We start from the raw sequence: 17,909 nt of genomic DNA on the forward strand, positions 1-17,909 counted from the left end.
GAGGAGAAAACTCCTCCCCTATACTCTGTAATACTAAAGCAAACGTCCCGGCATACAGGATGAAGGAACACCTAAATCGACATGTGCTTGGTTCAAAAATACCTCCTAGCCCACGTGCTTGTGCACGTTCCATGTTCTCCCTTGGTTGTACAAACCACAGAAGAAATACGGTGGGTTCTTTCCCCCATCTCCAGGCCTGTCCAGCATCAGCTGAAAAGGAGTTGAATACAAGTGATGTGTTTAGTTCTGGGATGTGAGAGGAGCGAAGGAGAGAGAAGGTGCACGGCCGTCTGTTTGGTGTTTCTCTGCCTTTATGCCCAGACGTACTGGAGGATCTACAGAGTGAGAATAGTTGGTTTTTCACCTTTTCTCTGAGGATATTCAGAATTATGAGATGAAGCAGCTCAGCTTCCAAGAATAAACAAAAGGGACCCAGGGCCACCCCAGAGCCGCTGCTGCCCGTGCCCGCCACCCACAGCGCATGTTCGCCCCCTGGACTCCTAACCTCTGGCAGAGCTGTGGGCACGGGGTCTGCTGGAGTCTGACAAACGGCCAGACAGTGCGGGCCTCTGCGTGGCTCCGGATGAAGAAGACTGCTCCCCGGCACGCGTGAAAGATTTTATTGACTCCGTCAGTCGTGTTCCTCTGTTAGCACACGTGTCCACCATTCAGAGGCCCTGGGGGCTCCAGAAGGCGAGTGTCCTATGCAAGCTTGAGGCACTGGGTGTTGAAGCTGTCCCCCTCCTTCCCGGCGACCGCCTCGAGCAGGGACTGCTTCTTCTGCATGCTGCGAGAAGACTCCAGCTCGTACATGGTGGTCAGGTTGAAGAGCACGCTCTCGTGCAGGTAGTGCTTGGGGTCCTGCTGGACCATGGCCTCCAGCTGCCGGAGGGAGTCCTTGAGTTTACCCAGGTAGAGCAGACACACGGCGGCATTGTTGTTGGCCTGGAGGGAGGACACAGGCACAGGATTGGACCCGGCAGCCGTCCATCTGCTCACGGGGCGGGGCAGGGGGCAGCCGAGGCTGGCCCTGCTGGGAACCTGCCCACCCACTGGGATGGGTGCCCATGGACGCCAGACAGGCCCCCGAAGTTAGCCCCCAGCTCTTGTGGGGCCTTACCACGGCGTTTGTTGGGTCAATCCTGAGGATTTCTGTGAAGAATCTGTGGGCTTCTGCGAAGTTATTCTGACCGAGGTGAAGGAACGCTCTGGAACATAAAGGACAGAGCAGTTAAGCAGGAAGAGGGGTTAATGGCATAGACAGGAGCGTGCCGCATCTCCTCGGCATGATTCTGAGCAGCCTGGTGTTGGGCGGTGGGGGGATGGACACTGCAGCTGAATGAGCCACATCACGGCTGGCAAATTAAACTCTTGTTAGGTGAAGTTATGACCTCTGACTTAAGTGACTTCATGCTATAAAAACGGACACCTGCATGCTGGTTACTTTCTGCGGCAGTGTGAGCTCTGCTCCCGGCCCAGGCTCCATCTTCATAAACCTCCACCCAGCCCCACACTGTGTGTGTGTGACTCCTACGGACATGAAAACATGGGCATTAAAGCAGCTGGGGGCTAGAGAGAATAAACATTTATGCAAATTTATGTTGAAAATGGGCAATATAAACAGTACTTTGAAAAACAAGGGGGAAACATTTTAGTCTGTTGAGACTGAAAGGTGTCTAAGTTCAAGGAGACACCAGTGGGTGCGTTGGGTGGTGACGACTTGTGTGTCAGGTCTGGGGCATGGGGCAGGAACACCGTCCCTAGAGGGCTTTACTACACAGAATCTGAGCTCTTGGGAGATTTGAGAAAACAGTCTTTTTTAAAGAGGTTTACCTGTTCATTAAAACCATTATCTTGCCTTGTAGTCCATCCAATTTCTGGGTTACTTTCTCCACGTCTTGAAAATACTTCTCAGCTGTTTTGATGTCTCCAATCTGCTTTGACAAAGTTACTTCAGGTAACAAAATTAGCAAGTGTACATCCACACACACAGTTACCTGACGGGTCAGCTCAGAAGACATGTTTGCACCAGGTGGGGAAATTCTGGTAACATCACTAATCATTACTTGTAAAAGTGAATGCCATTTAGGACACAGGGGAAGGTTAACACCCATAGGTCAGGAATGAAGTGAATTACATGCCTTATTAAGTCTTAGTTTTTAATTTGTACCTTTTGAAGGGAATCCATCATTAAGTAAAATAATAAAGGGTAACTTTCAGGGGCGCCTGGGTGGTTCAGTCGTTAAGCGTCTACCTTCGGCTCAGGTCATGATCCCAGGGTCCTGGGATGGAGTCCCACATCGGGCTCCCTGCTCCACGGGAAGCCTGCTTCTCCCTCTCCCACTCTCCCGCTTGTGTTCCCTCTCTTGCTATTGCTCTCTCTCTGTCAAATAAATAAAATCTTAGGAAAAAAAAAAAAACTTTCAGAGAGGTGGCCGAGTAAGAGGACCCTGAGCTCATCTGGTCCCATGGATCCAGCTAGATAACATCAATGCAAACAACCCAGATGATGACCCAAAGGCAGAACAAACTCCACAACTAATGGCAGAGAAGATGCCACAACAGAGAGAGTAGGAAGGACAGACATGCGGTAGGGAGTTAAACCCTGGGGGCCAGCCACGGGAGAGGGGCAGCAGGTGCAGAGAGGGGTGAGAAACAGACGATCACACCAGGGACCCCACACGAGGCAGACGAATCCCCAGAGCATCTGGATTTGAAAATCAGAGGGGCCGAATTTTGTGAATTCTTACAACCAGCAGGACTTAAAGCCTGGAACTTTGAAAACCAGCCGGCTTGGCTCTGGGAGAGCCTGGAGGTGACTGGAAGCTGGGTCCCTGCCCTCAAAGGGACAGCATAGCAAACGGCCCATGGAGAGCTAGATTAGAAGCAGCAGTCTGAAAACTTCCTGGGGCATATGGGAGGGAGAGTGCCTGAGGGACTTCCGCAGGAAAAGGGGAGCTGGCGGGCACCGTGCCCTCCCCTGCCCCAGCACAATCACGCAGCCACCTGTGGGAGCAGCACAGCACCTGCACTACCTGACCTGCCTGCACCGTGCCCGCACCCCTCCAGCTGGGCCCACTGTGGGCCCCCTCACCCAGAGGACCGGCACAAACCTTGCTGGCAAGGCATCTCCTGACTTCCCTGGGAGGATGCACAGACCTTGTTAAAACTGCCCCTGCACACATGCCTGTACACACTTTGCAGTGGACCCAGCTGGCCCCAGTCTCCATGGTGGCTGCTGTCCTCTGCAGAAGAGGACTGGTGTGCACAGCTTGTCACACTGCGCCCCTGCTGGTGGGTGCTTTGTGGTAGCCCTGGCCAGCCTGGGCTCTTGCAGCAGCTGTGCGTCCTCTGTGGAACAGGAACAGGGCTGCTTTGTTACCTGCCTGCTCCTCTCAACGGCAGGAGACATAGCCGACTTTCCTAACAGAGAGTGAGGCAAAATAAGGAGACAGAGGAGTATGTTGCCTATGAAAGAACAGGACAAAGTTGCAGCAAGAGACCTAAGCGAGATGGAGATTAGTATGCCTTATAGAGAATTTAATGATCATAAAGATACTCATTGGACTTAGAAAAGAGTGGAGGGCATCAGTGAAATCCTTAACACAGAGATAAAAAAGAACCAATCAGAGATGAAGAACACAATAAATGAAATTAAAAATACACTAGATGGAATAAATAGCAGGTTAGAGGAAGCAGAGGAGCAAGCTAATGACCTGGAAGACAGAGTAATGGAAAGGAATCAAGCTGAGCAAATGAGAGAAAAAAAGATTATGCAAAATGAGAGAACAGACTTCGGGAACTCAGTGACTCCATCAAGTGGAATAACAGTTGCATTACATGGATCCCAGAAGAAGAGGAGAGCCAAAAGGCAGCACAACATTTACTTGAAGAAATAACAGCTGAAAACTTCCCTAATCTGAGGAAGGACACAGACACCCACATGCAGGAGGCACAGAGAATTCCCATCAAAATCCACCCAAGGAGGTCCACATGAGACACGCGGTAATTAAAATGGCAAAAAGCAGTGACAGAACAGGCAGCAAGACAGAAGACAGTTACACACAAGGGAAACCCCCAAGGCTATTGGGGGATTTTGCAGCAGCAACTTTCCAGGCCAGAAGGGACAGAGGGATGATACATTCAAAGTGCTGAAAGGGAAAAATCTGCAGCCAAGAACACTCTATCCAGCAAATCTATCATTCAGGATAGAAGGGTACTCATTTCAGCAGCACATATACTAAAACTGGAACGACAGATACCAAGAAGATGAGCATGGCCCCTGCACAGAATAGGAAGAGAAATGAAGAATTTCCCAGGCAAACAAAAACTAAAGGATATGTACACCCCTGCTCCGCTGGGAGTCTGCTTCTCTCACTCCCTCAGCTCCTCCCCCCTTCTCATGTTCTCTCTCAAATAAGTAAATAAATAATAAATCTTAAAAAAAAAAAAAACAAAAAACTAGAGGTGCCTGGGTGGCTCAGTTGTTAAGCATCTGCCTTCGGCTCAGGACATGATCCCAGGATCGAACCCCGCGTCGGGCTCCCTGCTCAGCGGGAAAACTGCTTCTCCCTCTCCCACTCCCGCTGTTTGTGTTCCCTCTCTCGCTGTGTCTCTCTCTGTCAAATAAATAAAACCTTTAAAAAAACCCACAATAAAACAGATCAATGAACCCAGGAGCTGGTTCTATGGAGAGATCAACAAAATTGATAAACCTCTAGCCAGACTCATTAAAAAAAAAAAAAGACTCAAAGAAAATCACAAATGAGAGAGGAGAAATAACCAACAGAGAAATAGATTTATAAGAGAATATTGTGAAAAATTATAACAACAAATTGAACAACTGAGAAGAAATGGGTAAATTCCTAGAAACATAAACTACTAAAACTGAAGCAGGAAGAAATAGAAATTTTGAACAATCCAATTTCTTGCAATGAAATTTAATCACTAATCAAAAATCTCCCAACAAACAAAAGTCCAGGACTAGATGGCTTCACAGGGGGAATTCTACGAAACATATAAAGAAGAGTTAATAATACCTATTCTTTTCAAACTATTCCAAAGAACAGAAAAGGAAGGAAAACTTCCAAATTCATTCTATGAGGCCAGCATTACCCTGATACCAAAACCAGATAAAGACACCACAGAAAAAGAGAACTATAGACCAATATCCCTGATGAACATAGATGTAAAAATCCTCAATAAAATATTAGCAAGCCCAATCCAACAATACATTAAAATAATTTACCACAATCAAATGGGATTTATCCCTGGAATGTAAGGGTGGTTCACTATTTGCAAATCAATCAATGTGATACATCACATCAATAAGAGAAAGGATAAAAACCATGTGATCATTTCAATAGATGGCAGAAAAAGTATTTGACAAAGTACAACATCCATTCATAATAGAAACCCTCAACAATGTAGATTTAGAGGGAACATCCCTCAACATAATAAAGGGCATGTATGAAAAAAACACAGATAACATCATCCTCAATGGGGAAAAACAGAGCTTTTCCCCTAAGGTCAGGAACAAGACAGGGATGTCCACTCAGCACTTTTATTCAACATAATACTGGAAGTCCTTGCCTCAGCAATCAGACAAGAAAAAGAAATAAGAGGCATTGAAATTGGTAGGGAAGAAACCAAACTTTCACTATTTGCAGAAGACATGACACTATATACAGAAAACCCACAGACCACCAAAGAGCTACTAGAACTGACAAATTCAGTAAAGTCACAGGATATAAAATCAGTGTATAGAAATCTATCGCATTCCTATACACTGATAATGAAGCAGCAGAAAGAGAAATCAAGGAATCAATCTCATTTACAATTGCACCCAAAATAAAATATCTAGGAATAAACCTAACCAAAGAGGTAGAAGATCTGTACTCCGAAAACTAGAAAACACTGATGAAAGAAATTGAAGAAGACACAAAGAAGTGGAAAGACATTCAATGCACAGGGACTGGAAGAACATATTTGTTAAAATGTCTATATTAGAGCAATCTACAGATTTAATGCAATCCCTATCATAATACCAATAGCATTTTCCCCAGTGTTTGAACAAACAATCCTAAAATTTGTAGAGAACCACTGAAGACCCCGAATAGCCAAAGCAATCTTGAAAAAGAAGCAAAGCTGGAGGCATCACAATTTTGGACTTCCAGCTCTATTACAAAGCTGTAGTAATCAAAACAGTATGGTACTGGCACAAAAATAGACACATAGATCAACGGAACAAACAGAAAACCCAGAAATAAACCCACAATTATATGGTCAATTAATCTTCAACAAAGGAAGCAAGAATATACAATGGGGAAAAGACAGTCTCTTCAAAAAATGGTGTTGGGAAAACTGGACAGCTACATGCAAAAGAATGAAACTGGACCACTTTCTGACACCATACACAAAAATAAACTATAAAATGATTTAAAGACCTAAATGTGAGTCCTGAAACCATAAAAATACTAGAAGAGAGCACAGACTATAACCTCTGTGACATCAGCCATAGCAACATTCTTCTAGAAATGTCTCCTGAGGCAAGGGAAGCAAAAGCAAAAATAAACCACTGGGACTACATCAAAATAAAAAGTTTCTGCACAGAGAAGGAAACAATCAAAACTGAAAACCTACTGAATGGGAGAAGATATTTGCAAATGACATATCTGATAAAGGGTTAGTATCCAAAATATATAAAGAACTTACAGAATGCAACACCCAAAAACCAAATAATCCAATTAAAAAATGGGCAGAAGGCATGAGCAGACATTTCTCCAAAGACACGCCGATGACCAAAAAGACACATGGAAAGATGCTCAACATCACTCACCATCAGGGAAATACAAATCAAAACCACCATGAGCTATCACCTCACACCTGTCAGAATGGCTAAAATCAACAACAGAAGAAACAACAGGATGTGGAGGAAGGGGATCCCTCATGAGCTGTTGGTGGGAATGCAAACTGGTGCAGCCACTGTGGGAAACAGTATAGAGGGTCCTCAAAAAGTTAAACATAGAAACACCATATGACCCATTAATTCCACTACTAGGTATTTACCCAAAGAAAATGAAAACACTAATTCAAAGGGAAACACACACCCTTATATGTTTATATATAGCAGCACTATTTACAATCGTGCCCATCGACTGATGAATGGTTAAAGATGTGGTGTGTGTGTATATATATATATGTAGACAATGGAGTATTATTCAACCATAAAAAAGAATGAAATCTTGCCATTTGCAACGACATGGATAGAGCTAGATAGTATAATGCTAAGTGAAAGAAGTCAGTCAGAAAGGTACGTACTATATAATTTCACTCATATTTGGAATTTAAGAAACAAAATAAAGGAGCAAAGGGGGAAAAAAGAGAGAGAGACAAACCGAGACTGTTAACTACAGGGAACACAGGGATGGGGGGAGATGGGGAAACAGGTGACAGGGACTAAGGAGCGCACCTGTTGTGATGCGCAGCGGGTGATGTATGGAGGTGCTGAATCACTACGTTGTACACCTGAGACTAACATAACACTGTATGTCAACTACACTGGAATTAAAAAACTCAATAAATAAGTAAAAATTCTTACATAAATAAAGCTTAAAACACACACACACACACACACGCACACACACAGTATGTTTCAGTACAATAAGCCAGGCCCCAAGTCACTTGTTGGGGTTGTGACTGGTAAAATGACAGGGACCATCACATTCACAAATTTCAAAGTCATACTGGGACCCGATACGGAACTCTAGTTTATTCTGCCCAACCAAACCAAGCCACACCCAGCACCCATTAAACACCCAAGGAAGCCTGCTGGCTATCCTGAAGTGGAGCTGACAGGGACAGCCCTGGCTGCTGACAGCCTGGCAACTCCCTGCGCTTCCCTTCCAGAAGCTCTGGCGGAGGTGTGTCGTAAAGGGAAGTACCACAGTTTTGATTTCCTTTGCAGAAACACAGAATTCAGACAGTTTGTGGTCGGGCAACAGTCCAAGTGTCAAGGAGAGGTGTTTGAGAAAGAGTTCCCGAGTGCTTAGGTCTCCTGGTCACTTGCCTGGGATTCGGTGTCCTTCGTCCCCCGTTTCCCCGTCTCCGTTCAGAACCAGGTGTCACCTCCTTCAGCCCCGAGAACAAAGAACACCACGAGCTTCCCTCGTGGTGTTTGCCACCGCCCCCAAACCAGGTGGGATGTCAAACAAAGCTCTGGAAGCCAGTGCCTTTCTCTCCAAGATTCTGTGTCCAGACGTTTCTCTCAATGACCTGAGGCCAGAAACATGTCCAGGGAAATGCTCAGAGTCCCAGCCTGACGCAGACCTCAGGACTGTTGGATCCACGGCTCCCGCCTGAGGCTGCTTCATGCGTCAGGGTTCTTAAATGGGCGTCCAGCATATATTCCTCCAGCTGTGTAAACTGAGACTCAGAAATGACGTTTCTGGGTTTGTCCTACTGGATTCCAAGCACAGCACTGTGTTCTCTATGTGGCTTGTCGTGCTCAGTCTGCACAATGACCTCACAGGATGATCATGAGCGTCCCTGGCACATGGAGAAGATACGGCTTACGTGCTAGCAGAGCACGAGAACAGACAGAAACCCAGTCTTCCAGCCTCCTCAACATCCACGCTGTCAGTCAGGGAAGGCCGCCCTTGAGAGCCCCACAACAGAGGCCCCTGAGCGCCCCAGGAGGGACTCAGAGACCACAGCTGGCCTTCATCGTCAGGCTGTCCTTGGACCCAGTGCAGGTCTCATCTGCTTTCCATGAACAGTATGGGCTGGGGCTGGCGGGAGGAGAAGGAGATGAGAGTGTGTGTGTGTGTGTGTGTGTGTGTGTGTGTGTGGACGACTGGGGGTGTAGGAGGACAGGGCCACCCTTCAGTGAAGAGAACCTGAGCTCTGGGCTCAGAGAGCCCTTGTTCAGACTCTTCCTGGTACGCTTATGTCTCGGGCCTCGGGCAGCTCACTCAACCACAGGGAAGCTTCCGTTTGCTAATCTGTAAAATGACTGGTAATCCCCACGGTGGAGCGGCTCCGCACGGTGCCCGCTCAGGGTGAGTGGTGCTCCAGAGACGTCTGGCCCTTCTCTGACTATCAGGGACCATCATTTGCTCATACTCCTTTCCCCAGCCCCAGCTCGGGGCGTTATGGCAGAAGCCCTACAGATGGAGGGTGGGCCGGGGGCAGAGGCCCTTAGGCTCGCCTGCAAAGGTGGGATGGCCATCCTGGGAGAGACAGAAGTGAGGAGGGGCGCACATCCCTCCATCGCCAAACGGTCCAGGAAGATGCTCCTGGCTTCGGCACTGTTCTTGGCAAGAGGGTGTTGTCCCTCACCCTCTGCCCTGTTGGGGCTGCTTCATGGTGGACTTTGTGCGCTCTTTCCAGCAAAACAGCAGCAAGGGACTCTATTATCAGCCAACTTCAAATAAGATTCCGTATGGCTTTATCAACGCTCTTCTCAGTGTAACAGGATGATTTCTAAAGTGATCTGTTTCAATGCTTCACCAATGAAAGTCTATGGAAACTCACATTTAGCAATTTGGCTTCCTGATCCCGTCAAAGCCAGTGGGACTTAATACAGTCAAACCAGAACTACTATAAAGAACTAAACCTTTAACATTTGATGCGAAACATTTTTTGAGCTTTTTTTTTTTTTTAGATTTTATTCGAGAGAGAGAGAGCACTAGCAGGGGGAGGGGCAGAGGGAGAAGCAGGCTCCCTGCTGAGCAGGGAGCCGGGTGTGGGGCTCAATCCCAGGACCCTGGGATCATGACCTGAGCCGAAGGCACGCTTCACCGACTAAGCCCCCCAGGCGCTGCTCTGTGCTATTTCTTATCTACAGAATGAATGCTGAGTCCCAGGCCACCCAGGCAGGGACCGCCCGCCATAGCTCACATGCCTGGTGTGGCATGTACCTGAAGGAAAATCCGGCCGATGCCACTCAGCAGCTGTGGCTCCTGCTCTGGGTAATACTGGATAACCGAGTGATAAGCATCCACAGCCAGCACGTAGTCCTATGGGAAGAACAACCGGAAGAACATTTTAGAGTTAAAAAGATAGCTCTTGGGTTTGCGAAGTTAGCAGCTCAAGTACCTGCAGATCTGCATGTGGAGAGAGGGCACGTGAATGCGTGAGCTGGGCGGAAGCAGGAAACCCAGCGCTGGAAGCCGGGCCCACGAGGGGCGTGCAGGCTGGCGTGACAACAGGACACACCAGGGTTCCGAGTTTTGTTCGAAACCAGAGTCAGGAAACACCTTCCTCTCCCTCTTCCTGCTTCCATCTACATGGCAGTGGGAATTCACCTGCACTGTCTCTCTCTCTTTCCTGTAAAATCATTAAGTGAATTGGTGAACTTTGTCTTGTCACTATCTGCCAATTCCATAAACCAAATTTATTAACAGCATCTCTTACATGTTTTCTATGTTAGAAAGTGAGGGAAAGTCCTTAAATGCAAACACACAAGACACTGCACCAAACACTGTAGCTGAGAGCAGGCACAAGATGCAGCCACATCAGAGGCCTTCACCAGCCTCTCTGGGTCGTCGGCGCACCCGCCGCCCCTTGGGAGCGGCCCGGCCATCTCTGCACTCCCCTGCTGCCCCCCCAGTGCCAGCCCGTGGGACGCACGCAGCCAATGCTGAGTCATGTAAACCCTGTCCGTCCACAAGTAAGAGGTGGAACCTGTCACCTCTCTCACGTGCGACCAAGTCACCGGGCGGAGTTGCCGGGGACACGGCCCTTGGCTTGTATCAGGCCCCCCACAAACCCCGGCTCTCTGGAATAGCAGTGATCACTGTGACGTTCACTGGGCAGGCTCGGTGGTGGGTAGCGTGTTTTCCCCGCGTCACAGCACATGGCCACAAGACAGATGGCAGCAGACGCACTTGGTCACCCCCACAAGCACTTTATTCTCCACTTTTTCAGTCTGATCTAAACTGGGGCTGGAGTTACTAGTGTGCTAATTGGAATGGTCTACAGAAAGACAGGTGACAAGTAAAATTCCAGTTTCGCAGGAAAAGAATGAAAAAACTCTCTCCAGTCTGGCATCTTCCAGGGAAGCTCATTAAGACAAATTTTATTCAAGATGCAGTGCTCACAAGGAACCTGACAGCACATGCCTGTCCCTCCCCATGGCTTCACGCTGTCACTGCCGCCCACGGCAGGGCTGTGCTGTTTGAGGGTTGTGTGTGCACGCATATGTGTGTGAACACGCACGAGTGTGTCAGCGTGGGAGACGTGTGGGCACAGGCGCAAGTGTGAGTGCAGGGAAGCACAAGTGTGAGAAAGCAAGCGGGTAACGAGTGTGTGCATAAGCGTGAGCAAGTGTGCGCATGCAAGTGTGAGAAAGCAAGCGGGTAATGAGTGTGTGCACAAGCGTGAGCTCGTATGAGCAAGTGTATGCTGAGAGGCACCTCTTGTGGGGGAGGCAGTGCCTCCCACTGCTCGGTGGCTGGGGCAGGGCCCTAAGGTGGCTGAGGCCCCAGCTGAGTGTGCACGGGGTACCCCCACGAGCTCCAGGGGGGGAAGTCACCTGCTGTAATTTAACACCTGCCCGTCACTGCTGCTTTCGAATGAACAAAAGGCAGGTCTGAAGTTCCCGTTAGTGCTCGAGTGTCACTGACACCTGTGCCCCAAATCTTGGCTCCTGTGTCACTCCAGCTGGCACCGTGGACAGCCAGAGCCAGGATGTGGAGGGCGGGGACATGCCCACTTCCACGGAAGTGCAAGCCCACGGAAGCCAATGTCACTGCCTCACAGCTCTGTTGCAGCACCTGAGGCCAGGAGTCAGTTTTCCGAAGATGATTTGACATGAAAGGACAGCTTTCAGAAACCAAGCAATGATCCCTGATGGAGTTATTCTGCCGTGGATCTGTGCAAACACGACGCTCCTGGGAGAATAAACCAGGGCAGATCCACCGGCGTGGAACGCACGTGGGAAAGCTGGCTTCCCAGTAGGAGGTCAGACCACGGAGGCGGAGGGACCGCCACCAGGCCAGCTGCGCTCGCGGGGCCTACTCCTGCAGGGCCTGGATGGGAGATGGCCCGGGAGCGCCTGTGGCCTCGGGGACGGGCTCCGGAATGTTTCGCGGAGACTACTTGCAAATGAAGCAGAGCGGAAGTGTGCCACAGAGCTTCCTGAAATTGATTATCATGGCTTGACATGGTTTATTTGCTGGAAGTGGAGGGAATACAGTCTCTTAAAGGGAAAATGGCTCAAACGATCTTTTTTTTACATTTTTAAATTTTTATTTATTTATTTGAGAGCGAGATAGTGAGAGAGAGCACGAGTAGGGGAGAGAGGGAGAAGCAGGCTCCCCGTGGAGCAGGGAGCTGGACACGGGACTTGATCCCAGGACCCTGGGATCATGACCTGAGCTGGAGGCAGACGCTTAACCGTCTGAGCCACCCAGGCGCCCCTCAGATGAGCTCTTTTGAGAGTTTACCCCACTGCAGACCACACAGACTGGCTCTGGGAAAGGCCACTTGTGAGCTGCTTACAGGACAGGCCTATTCTAGCTCAGTGCTCACCCTTCTCCCTTTAGCAGCTACGCTGGTTTGGTGGCCGCGAAACTGGATTTACAACTGTTTGCGGGCCGAGAGGGTTTGTGTGGATGACTGAAGTGGAAGAGGCTGGTTTACGTGGCTGCGTGGTCCCTCAGCTGATGCCTACGTGGGGCCGGGAGAGGGGGTCCCTGCGGCACAGTGAAGCAGTAGGTGCTGGTCAGCCGGCGTGGTGCCCCCACACTACCACGGGTCTAAGGAAAGGGAGTGGCATTTAAAACGTGGGACTGCGCAAATGTCCCCGGCCACGGCACACCCGTCCCCGGGCCCAACGGCACGTCCTGCTGGTATTTGGGGCTGAAACGTAAGAGTGGATTTCTTGTCATAAAAAAGTTAATATTTATTTCACCGTAACAGACACGTGACCGACAAGAACTGAGTGGCTGATGATATAACTCGCGGTTGGACACGAGCGGCACACGAGGGCCGTGCACGTGCCCCACGTGGCCAGAGAACGCGCACGCACGTGCTCGCTCAGGCTTCCACCGCACAATGTTCCCTTTTTAACTCATGAAAATGGAAGATTAGTGGAAAATTCCAATTAACCTGCATTCACCATGAAGTACTTTTGAAACAGGAACAGGCTCTGTCTTGGGTCCCGACGACGCAGGCAGAAAACTTACGTGGCTGCTTGACGGTACTGTTACCACCATGGAAAAACCAGTAAGAGCACTTTTCTCCCGTAATCTTCAAATAAAAATCTACCCGTGGAACAGGTAACTTCCCTCCTGGGCAGTCTTAGCCCCATGATTCATGAAACATCAGTCCTGTGGACGAACGATCTGCTCTGTCTTTGTCCAAGCCGTGGGCTTCCCATGTAGTGGCAGTGGCCCCCGGGCGGGAGGCTGGAGCGTGGGGCGGAGGGGACAGGGCCCGGCTCCAGGGAGGGACCTGCTCACTGAGGGAACACACTCCCTCCTGCCCCCACACACACACCGGGGGCAAGACCACGAGGGATGGCACCACTCGGGCAGCCACCTGCTCAGAAACACCGGCCGCGCACACAGCAGGGAGAACGCCCTGAGCTCCTTCACCCCACACCGTCCTTCGTCCCGTGTGCGGGGGGGTGCTGCGTGAACGGCAGAGCCGGAGGGGCTTCAAAGACAGCTCTGAGCCCCTTCAGAGCCGGCGCCTGGGGCCCGGGACATGAAGGACGCTGCAGGGTCACCGTCTGCGCCCTCGTGTCCCACCCCTACAGGGGCCACCTGCGCCCCCAGGGCAGGCTGCTCTAAAGCGGGTTCAGAGCACCCGTCCCCTCCCTGACCGAGTGGGCCAGGGCTGTGCTGGGAATGCACGCCCGAGGCCAAGCCCTCCGCTCCACGCCCAGGGCACGAGCCTCACACACGGGGCTGCGAGGGGCGGATGTGTAACATGGCTGTCGCCCCGGGGCCAGTCATGGGACTCACCCCCCATGACAAACCGCCTGCTCTGCTGTGCTGAAGATCAAGCTCAGGAATGACCTTGGGCTGACCTGAAGGGGCCTGGGGCTAAGCGATTCCCGCCGCAGCTCTCCCCGCGCCCCACCTTGGGCTAAGCCTCCTGCTCACCGCGGGGCACCTCCTCATCAGGGTCCCAGCCACCCCGCGCAGCTTCTGCTGACACCCCCCTCCAGAACGGACGTACCTTCATCAGGAGCAGGCAGTTTGCCATGGAGCACATCACCCGGCCTAGTCGGGACCGCCACAGCTGAATGGAGGCTGCAAGAGAAGGGCAGCGGTGAGCGTGTGCGTGTCGGGGCCACGCCCCAGCCCTCGGCCACGGTCTTGTCACCGGGGCTGCTGAGCGCAGGGCATCAGGCCAGCCAGGGCCATGCTCACAGAGAATGAACACATGGGTCTGCCTGTGGTTGGCTCACTGTCCAGACACTGGACCCCTTTCCAGCTGACCTGTGGGAGGCGCCACCCACCTGCCTGGGGGTGCAGTCCAGCCACAAGCCCCTGGCTGTGGGGCTGGCAGATGGCTGGCCCAGCAGGGTGTCTGCACATCGAGCTCTGTGTCCTGGGATCGGCCTTCTCCAGGCCCCACTGCAGAACCTCTCAGATGGAAACTGTAACTACCACCCTGCCTTCCAGACTCTGAGCATCAGTGTGAGAAGGGCACAGAACTGCTGCCTAAAAGGCCAGGAGCACCCTCACATGGGGGGGAGGAGATGGGCAATGATGCAGAACCAAAGCCAGCTCCCCACGGGGTGTCTGCCCAGTGGTGGCGTGTGGTCACACACATGGCCCAGGAGGAAGGCGAGAATGGGGGGGGACAGGGGAGCATGGTGGGAGTGGGGAGGACAGGGGAGCACAGTAGGACCAGGACGGGGAGGAGGGGGAGGGGGAGGAGGGCAGGGGTGGGGAGGCAGGTGGCGGGGGCACATTGGCCGGGTCAGATGGTTCAGCTGAGGGCTGGGGGCGTACGTGAACAACCATACTCCAGTGAGCCTACCTCACCCCGAATCTGACCGTCCCACTGCTGCCAGGACCGATGGCCAATTGTGGGGTAACAACTGCCTAGAAATTATGCTTATTCTTGGACTACTTCAGAACACAATAAACTTAATTGCCAGAATTAAGAACTTAACTCACTTCGCCTTTCAGCAATTAAAAATACATTAGCTGCGGGCGCCTGGGTGGCTCAGTTGGTTGAGCGACTGTCTTCGGCTCAGGTCATGATCCTGGAGTCCCGGGATCGAGTCCCGCATCGGGCTCCCTGCTCGGCGAGGAGCCTGCTTCTCCCTCTGACCCTCCCCCACTCATGTACTCTCTCTCTCTCTCTCATTCTCGCTCTCTCAAATAAATAAATAAATCTTTGAAAAAAAAATACATTAGCTGCTTACAACATCATCTTTGTGAAAAGAAAAATTCTGAACAGTATCTTTTGTTAATGAACATAAAATATGGGCTGTCTCAGTGAACCGCAATTTATCTCCACAGACTTCTTTCAAGCGCTAAAATTCTTCCCCATTCACTTGAAAATCTGTTTATCTGTTATGACCCTGAGGTCTCTCCGAACCGCTTTCTGAGATCTAGTAACCACCTGTTAATTCCCCTAAAACAGGCCCTCAGTGGGGAAAAGTGACCACGTGCAGACAATACCAGAGAACGAGATGTTGGAGGGTGAGCAACCTCTCTCCTTGCTAACCGGCCTGCAGCTGCACTGCTGGGAAGGATGCGCGCGCGCACGTCCACACACACACGTCCACACACACTGCTGAGGACGTGTGTGCGCACATACACACGTACACACGGCTGGGAAGGATGTGTGCGTACACACACACACTCTCCCCTACACACCTGGCTGTCCTTTGGGATTTCTCAAAGGATGCTATATTTAAAGCATAAATGTAGCCCAGGGCTGTTGGCCCCAAAGGCAAACATCTCCTGCCCACGCTGTTCTCCCTTCTCATGCTCCTGAGTGCGGCCAGGCCCACCACACCCCCGGGGGCACCAGCACGGCTCTCCACCTGCAGTGTTCCCCTCCCCAGGGGAACACTTTCGCCTGCTTTCGGCCCATCGTTCTTCCCCGAGCAGCTTCAGAGGAGGCCCCCCGCTTGCCAGAGGAATGCATGCTGGCCAGTGGTCTGCAGAGTCCGCTCCAAGTCAGGCACAGAGAGGTGGAAACTGCCCCTGGAGGTGAGACAGAGTGGGACCGACGCTCTGGGGAAAGGGAAGGACAGGCCCTGAGGAAGGAGTGGTAGGTGAGGGGCTTCTCAGGGAGGTGCCATTTGAGTTGGGTTTTGAAGCATAATTAGAAGTTCATCCCTAATGTTCTCAAGAAGTTGTGGCCAGCATGATCTCTTTGTTTTTTTTTAAGGTTTTATTTATTTATTTGACAGAGAGAGAAACAGCTAGAGAGGGAACACAAGCAGGGGGAGTGGGAGAGGGAGAAGCAGGCTTCCTGCCGAGCAGGGAGCCCGATGTGGGGCCCGATCCCAGGACCCTGGGATCATGACCTGAGCCGAAGGCAGACGCTTAACGACTGAGCCACCCAGGCGCCCCATGGCCAGCATGATCTCAAAATGTAATCAGCTCCCAGCAGCCCAGTGCTCAGCGTCAAGACTGAATTTGTCAGCCTGGCCTCGTCGGCTGTGTACAGGGCCCTCTTCCTCTCCTCTGCAGGACTGTAGGGCCTCACGCTCCCCCTGCCAAGTCTGTAGTTCTGGTGGGCAACCCCCCCCCCCCAAGGACGCCCCTCCCAGGAAGGCCTGGGCTCCTCTCTGTCCCAGCACCTGCCTAGTGTGGAAGCCACACTGGTTTCTGGATTACTGGGTGTAGGCAGGTCCTCTGCACCCAACGGGGCTGCCTGTGGGCAGCCCTCACACCTACATTTGCTCTTCATGTATCAACAGTGCCAGGCCTGGTGCTTGGCTTCCCAAAACGGGAACGAGCAAATGAATGCATGCAAGGACCACTGCAAAGGATGAGACACAAGAAAAGCTTTGGGGCCGAATCGTCTGACAACTCTCGATGATTTTTTAATGAAAAGTCTGGCCACTGACCTCGTCTGTTCTCCTGTGAGGTGCTGCTCGTGCCTCCGTCTTCAGCTAAGCCTTGCTCCAAATTTGTTAGGATCTGCGGTTAATCCCAAAGAAGAACAACAAAATCATAAAAAATGAATGTGCTTCTAGACTTTGTCGTAATATAGCCTAAGAGGAGCAGATTTCTCCGTCTGAAAACCAATTTGTCAAGGAATGTTTCACATGGACACATTTTAAGTATCGCCATTCACCACACAGGGAGGCATAGCGGAGGGGAAGCCGCTCCCTAGCCGATGGGGGAGATGGGGTTTATGATGCTCATAAAGCCCCCTGAGACATCAGACGTAGGGTAGCTGTTTTCTCTTTCTAAGAAAAGCATCAAGTATGTTACACACGAGGATGACTATGCACTTCTGTGAAAAGATCAGTCTCATTCCTCCAGGGCACCAGGACGGGCGTGGCCTTTTTAAATACTTTCTGAGCCACTGTCACTTTATATGGTTTCCACGGTTTGGATCATAACTTTGGGTTGCTTCTTTTGTGGTTTGGCTTTTCTTGAAAAGAAAAAAGGCTGTTACCACTGGAATCTGGGTAGAGAATGTGTTTTTTGAGTGGCAGGATGAGGATAGCAAAGATGGAGAGTAAAGACTTTGCTGGGGAGAAGAAGTGTTAATTGAAGAAAGATTATATCACAGCTCTGTCATTACTGCCTTCAGGGCATGGGCATGTGCTTTTGGGAAAAATCCTTTCGTTCATCAGATTGTCTTGCCAGTTAACATCTCCCTCAATGACCCACCCCGATGAAGAACTGGCTTTGGGTGTTCACACGCCTGGTCCCCGTGGACACAGCAAGGAGGGTGAGCTGGGCCTCTCTGCA

General features: G+C 50.8%; 1 protein-coding gene across 9 annotated transcripts in view; it reads right to left on the reverse strand.

Annotated features, from left to right (window-relative positions):
* Positions 1-603: 603 nt before the first annotated feature.
* Positions 604-17,909, reverse strand: part of TRAPPC12 (trafficking protein particle complex subunit 12) — an 88,214-nt gene continuing 70,908 nt past the window's right edge. For 3 of the 9 annotated variants that reach the window (XM_064571871.1, XM_064571873.1, XM_064571872.1), the window contains 7 exons: positions 17,054-17,126; positions 16,019-16,181; positions 14,191-14,264; positions 9,921-10,019; positions 1,834-1,951; positions 1,121-1,208; positions 604-945 (listed from right to left, as the gene is read on the reverse strand). In XM_064571871.1, coding sequence (XP_064427941.1) covers positions 703-945; positions 1,121-1,208; positions 1,834-1,951; positions 9,921-10,019; positions 14,191-14,264; positions 16,019-16,181; positions 17,054-17,126 — 858 coding nt within the window. In that variant the 3' untranslated portion in view covers positions 604-702. The other 6 variants (XR_010405411.1, XM_064571874.1, XM_064571875.1 and 3 more) reach the window with 6 other exon arrangements.

Source organism: Mirounga angustirostris, unplaced genomic scaffold, assembly GCF_029215605.1.
Source record: "Mirounga angustirostris isolate CCGP_5_RB_7025 unplaced genomic scaffold, mMirAng1.0.hap1 SCAF_10, whole genome shotgun sequence".
NCBI classification, from domain to species: domain Eukaryota; kingdom Metazoa; phylum Chordata; class Mammalia; order Carnivora; family Phocidae; genus Mirounga; species Mirounga angustirostris.